This window comes from Uranotaenia lowii, chromosome 3 (assembly GCF_029784155.1).
Source record: "Uranotaenia lowii strain MFRU-FL chromosome 3, ASM2978415v1, whole genome shotgun sequence".
Lineage (NCBI taxonomy): Eukaryota > Metazoa > Arthropoda > Insecta > Diptera > Culicidae > Uranotaenia > Uranotaenia lowii.
The window spans coordinates 233,581,734-233,587,562 of record NC_073693.1 but is presented as its reverse complement, the minus strand read 5'-3'; the positions used below and the strand labels follow the sequence as shown (position 1 = coordinate 233,587,562).

Sequence of the window (5,829 nt, the reverse complement as noted above, 5' to 3'; positions counted from 1 at the left end):
CTTTTGTACGCACGTAAAGCTTAAAGCATGAAATTTTACAGCTTTTTGCAAGCCATGCTAATTACGTTACACAAAATGTAACTTCGCGAGTAAAGTAACTACATGTAGGCACAACCGGTCTGCTAAAATAGCCTTTTTTGTTTAAATTATTAGATCTTGAACTATGCTCTTCGCAATAGGTGCTTATTTTTGGAATGTTTGCAACTATTTGTAAACCAATTGCACTATCGCTATGCACGTAATTAACATAAAGAAATTCGTAATCTCAAAAACAACTCTTCAAATAGTACCATCATACATGTATATGTTTTCCTTTTCACTCTTTACACAGCACAAGAAATGTACACACTGCACTTGCACTCGATAACTATCACTTAAATTCGATTTTGCAGAGCAAAATTTTTCGCGACTTGATTCAGATACAAATGGAGGAACTATTTGAAAAGATTGGTTCCCTGCAGTAGACATGTAAATGAAATTACATGAATGGCATATGGAATTTCTTGTAATGAATTGTATTGTTACATGAAACAAGCTTTATGATTACATGAAAACACCCGATTCTTTTCTACTCATGTTCTTACATGTAAGGTTACATGGATTTTCAAAACTGAGAATATTTGTTTATGTTTTTACATGTCTCTTCAAGCGATTTTTGTTTTCCATTTCAAAAACGCAAAATTCCGTGCAACGTAACATTACATTTTTTTTTCTGTGTAGGTTCCTACATTAAGGTTGCACTTTTTTATAATGAAATGGAACATTCGAAATTACAGTTTCCTGAACAGGATGAAAAACACTTCGTGTTGACAATTTTCGTTCATGACTTGTGTGAGGGTGATTGTGTTTGGCTGCATTAACCCTAATCCTCTCTTTAATGTCAATATGACACTATTAAGTAGAAGTTTGCCGGTTTGTATTATTATTTAAGCGCATCCTAATAAAAACAAATCTGGAACCCTCAATAAATTCATGAAATCTTTAATTTTTCACCATTACTTTTTATGGACGCACGCAGATAAAAAAAAGGCTCTAATCAGACTTTGAGTGTCAATTTTTCAGACTATATTCAGCTACTACACTTCAGTTTTTTCGTTATTCAAAATCTAATGAAAAATTCGAAAAAAACATTGTTGAAATCAGAGGTGGAATAGAGATAATCTTTATTCTGTTTCGTTCATTATCTTTCGCCTCCACTTCCATCTGTACCGTTGAGCCGTCAACACGTACGCCGGAGCATCGTATCATTGCTGTGTACCTACAGGAACATTTTACATTATTTATTTTATTCATACCTGTTTTTCAATCAACAAAATCAGTGCTAAAATTATTTTCATTTTCTTTTATTCATATTTTTCTCTTTTATTTCCAGCATGGGGAAGTTATCGGCCGGCGTCAAACTCGGAAGAAAACGGATTGCCGAACCTAGTTCAAGTCTGTCAGCCTAAAAAGTTGAAATTCCCCATTCATTCGAAGTCCTTCATAACATCGGTGATAAGGAAATATTCATATTTAATTCTGATAGGAATTCTAAGAAACCTTCTTCTTCTTATACTCTTCATAATGAAAAGGTTCCAACAATGTCGGTCACGATTCCTGACTTCAATGCCTTTCGGAAAGAAATCGTCACTTCGGTCACGGATGTAAAGATTTATTTTCCGATCGGTCGAAGGGGAACTGCTCGTATATTGACGGAATCTTTTGATGATTTTCAAATTTTTTTAAATTCTTTGAATAATTCAAAACACCAATTTTTTACATTCGACACTAAAAGTGATCGTCCCTGCAAAGTTGTACTTCGTGGTCTCACCGGCGCGGCGATCAGACACCGGATGAGATCACAACCGAATCAAATTTTTTGTTAGGTTTTTCTCTGATTCAAGTAATTCAAATGAGGAAAAGAACCAACACGAATAATACCAGTAGTGTTTGTTTTGCTCCTGAGCTTTATATGATCCATTTTAAAAAGGATCAGGTTAATAATTTGCCAATTCTTGAAAAGCCTCGTCTTATGTTTCATTGTCGAGTCAAATTTGAACCGTTTCGAAAATCTTCTACCAATTTTCTTCAAAATATTACGCAATGTCGTCGTTGTCAAGCTTTTTGTCTAAATGCCTTTTTGGTGGTGATAAACCACAAACAGAATTTTTCAAGTGTGTGAATTCCTCGAATTTGATGGACTGTTCCGTTAGGGCAAAAACTATTGCTTCTAGGAAAAATCCCACCTGGGTTACCTGGACTGATACAGCGCCACAGACTCGTCGTTAAACGTTCTCAGAGGTGGTTGAAAATGAGTTGTTGGTTTTATTTTTGCATCAAAATTTAAATCTAAACTTCTTCCTCCTTTCAATACAAAAGTCTTAGAAACAATTGGAATTGAATTAGAAACTTGTATGGGGAAATTTATAATTGTTGCCGCATACTTGCCTTTTCAATGTAGTGGAGAACATAAATTTTTTTGAAGGGAGGTTTACAAAAACTCACCAGAAACAAATCTAAATTTTTTATTATTGGTGATGTTGGGCACCACTGAAGAATGCGCCCCCATACATGTCTTCACTGATGCAAGCGAAGCCGCCTATGGTTGCGTGGCTTATCTCCGTGTGGTCGTGGACGAGACCGTGCGATGTTCCTTAGGCATGAGCCGTTCTAAGGTGTCACCCATCCAGCAGTTGTCGATCCCTCGAAATGAGCTGCAGGCAGCAGTGCTGGGGGCGAGATTAGCTGATACAGTGCAAAAGAACCATCGTCTTCCAATAACTCAACGATATTTTTGGACTGATTCACAAACAGTTCTCTCGTGGATCAGATCCGATCAACGAAAATACTCACAATTCGTGGGTCATCGCATCGGAGAAATTTTGAGCAACACGAAGCTTTCGGAGTGGCGTTGGGTCCCTACAAAATCCAATGTGGCCGACCTGCTGACCAAATGGAGTGTAGGTTCCAAGCTGACAGATGATAGTGTGTGGTTCGTTGGACCGCAATTTTTGTATGAAACCGAAGAAAGGTGGCCTTCTCAGCGGCCGCCCAAAGCAAATGTTTCCGAAGAATTAAGGGCTCAGTTCTTGTACCATGATGTGTTTATTCCGGAACCTTTTATCGATGTCTCAAGATTTTCCAAATGGTTGGTACTGCAACGAACCTTAGCGTGCGTTTTAAGATTTGTATCCAATTGTAGGAAGAAACGACTAAATCCCCGATCTGTTAGAGATTGGATCGCCATAGAGAAGTGTAGTCCGCTGTATAAGTTAACGCCATTATTAGACGAAGAAGGTCTTATTCGTATGGAAGGCCGAACAGAACACGGCGAACTGTTGCCTTTTGATATGCGATTCCCTATAATTTTGCCCAAAGAACATCTGATCACTGCTAAATTGACGCACAGTTATCATGAGAAGTACGGTCATGGTTACCGTGATACCGTGAAAAACGAATTGAAACAGCGCTTTTGGATTCCCAACGTGGGAGCAGTTATTCGAAAGGTATCCAAAGAGTGTGTCTGGTGTAAAGTAAATCACAATCGTCCTCAAGTACCAAGAATGGCACCATTGCCTTACCAACGTGTTACACCATATCTGCGACCATTTAGCTACGTCGGCGTGGACTATCTCGGACCTGTTGAGGTCACTGTTGGGCGGCGCACGGAAAAGCGTTGGATTTGTTTATTTACATGCTTGGTGATTCGGGCTGTGCACTTAGAGGTTGCTCATTCTCTGACGAATGAATCATGCTTGATGGCTATAAGACGGTTTGTCGGTCGCAGGGGCCCACCACGAGAGTTTCTGTCCGACAACGGGACCAATTTTAAAGGTGCCTTCAAAGAGCTGCAGAAACAGATTCGAGACATCAACATGGAGTGTGCCAACGAAACTACTACCGTTCTAACAGGATGGAAGTTCAATCCCCCAGCCACGCCCCATATGGGTGGCATATGGGAGAGGCTAGTAAGGTCGGTGAAGGAAGCTCTGTTCGCACTACATGATGGAAGGCGCCTAACGGATGAAATACTGCAAACTTCCATGATTAAAGCTGAGGATATGATCAACGCTCGCCCTTTAACAAGTGTATCCGGAGACGTAGCAGAAGAAGAAGCTCTAAGTCCAAATCACTTTCTTCGAAGTTCTCCTACGAATGAAATTGATTCAGTACCACCGTATCCTCAAGATGCAGTTTCTTTGCGCAATTCATATCAGCGTTCCCAGCAGTTAGCGTACAAGATGTGGGATCGCTGGATCAAGGAATACGTTCCCAGTTTGAACCCGCGCTCTAAGTGGCATGATGAAACGAATCCTGTGCAGAAAGGAGACTTGGTATACATCGTCGAAGGAACCAACCGGAAGTGCTGGGTGCGTGGAATCGTTGACGAGCCTGTGGTGTCTGCTGATGGAAGAATTCGTCAAGCTTGGATTCGTACGAACGATGGAAGGTTGAAACGAGGTGTGGCTAAGCTAGCGGTGCTCGAGATAAGTTCAGGTAAAACCGAACCGGAAGTGACTTCCGGACCAGATTTACGGGTCGGGGATATGTTGGGCACCACTGAAGAATGCGCCCCCCTCGATAAGGTTGGATAGAAACGCTTATGTGTAGTGTAGGCATAAAATGACAACGAATGTCAGACGTAGAAGAGAGGAGAATTGAAAGTTTTTTTGGTTAATTGGCAAATATTCCTAGAAACGTGCACACTATATTGTCTTAAAATTAGTAAATTAAATTATCACAGTTAAATTCCTACTTAAAACTAGTATCACAGTGGTTATCACAGTTTGTACACAGCTTGTATCTAAAAGTGTTTGTATGCGGAAAAGCTGTAAGTAGCATTATAGAATCGTTCCTAAACGAAATATTACATTTCTATGCACAATTATTGTAGAACCATTCGGTGGTAAAACCACGTGAGAATTCTAGAGTGCAGAAGTGATAAACTAAATAGAATATCTACATCACTTCTAACAGTAAGTTGAATTATCCTAAATCATGCAAAAACATGCAATTAACACTTAGATAATTTGTACAGAGCTCACACTACTAGAAATACTGGAAAAAGTTACCTAAAGCTACTCCCGCAAGAGGATCGGGAAACTTAATGTAAGTCTAAAATTTATCCTATTATTAGTACAATTTGTAACAATTTGTATATCTTTTAGCTTTGATCTACATAAAAGTCAAAAGTAGATTCCAAGGACTTTTTCTTACGATAAAATCCGAAACAGGTGACTTTAATGCATAAAACCGATCTTGGAATAATATTTCATCGAATTCAAATGGGAATATTTTATTCAATGACTGCTCTGCAGGTTATTATACTGTTTATATCCTAATGGGCATACTTGTTTCTCATTAATTAGAAATCCTTCCAGAATTGATTTGGTTCTAACGGATTTAGGCGAGCATTGTAGTCAATTATTTACTCATGCGGACCTTGATTCAGATCACCTTCCAGTAACTTTCTCTTTATTCCAAAGTCCCATTGAAAACCCTTTAAAATCAACATTTTTTCAAAAAGCTGACTGGGAGCAATATAGGAATTTTATTGAACGCCTCAATTTACGGAGCTGTCCGACAAAAAATGTGCGAATAGCAATGTGTAGTCAAAATGTTTAAATACACAGGCTCAGTTTTACTGTTTTGTTTACTTAATCCTTAATCCAAGCCGAATCGTCGAATTGGCAAAAGTTTATCAAGAAAAAAAACCTGCAAAACAATAATAGAAGCGACATTTACAAAATTCAAAAAGAAACATGTTGTACAAAGAATGATGAATATATAGGCCCCGTACGTTTCTGGCAACATTCGATTTTGGCAACATCCGATTTTGGCACATGTGCC

The 5,829-nt window shown here is 38.8% G+C and overlaps 1 protein-coding gene across 1 annotated transcript; it reads left to right on the top strand.

Annotated features, from left to right (window-relative positions):
• Window positions 1–2,516: 2,516 nt before the first annotated feature.
• LOC129753176 (uncharacterized) lies at window positions 2,517–4,574 on the top strand. The gene has a single exon (XM_055748970.1). It carries the CDS (start codon window positions 2,517–2,519, stop codon window positions 4,572–4,574), a length of 2,058 nt encoding a protein of 685 aa, XP_055604945.1.
• Window positions 4,575–5,829: the final 1,255 nt, after the last annotated feature.

Bases quoted from the DNA above. Each gene is read 5' to 3' on its own strand.
- LOC129753176 (XM_055748970.1), top strand. From the start codon at position 2,517: ATGTTGGGCACCACTGAAGAATGCGCCCCCATACATGTCTTCACTGAT.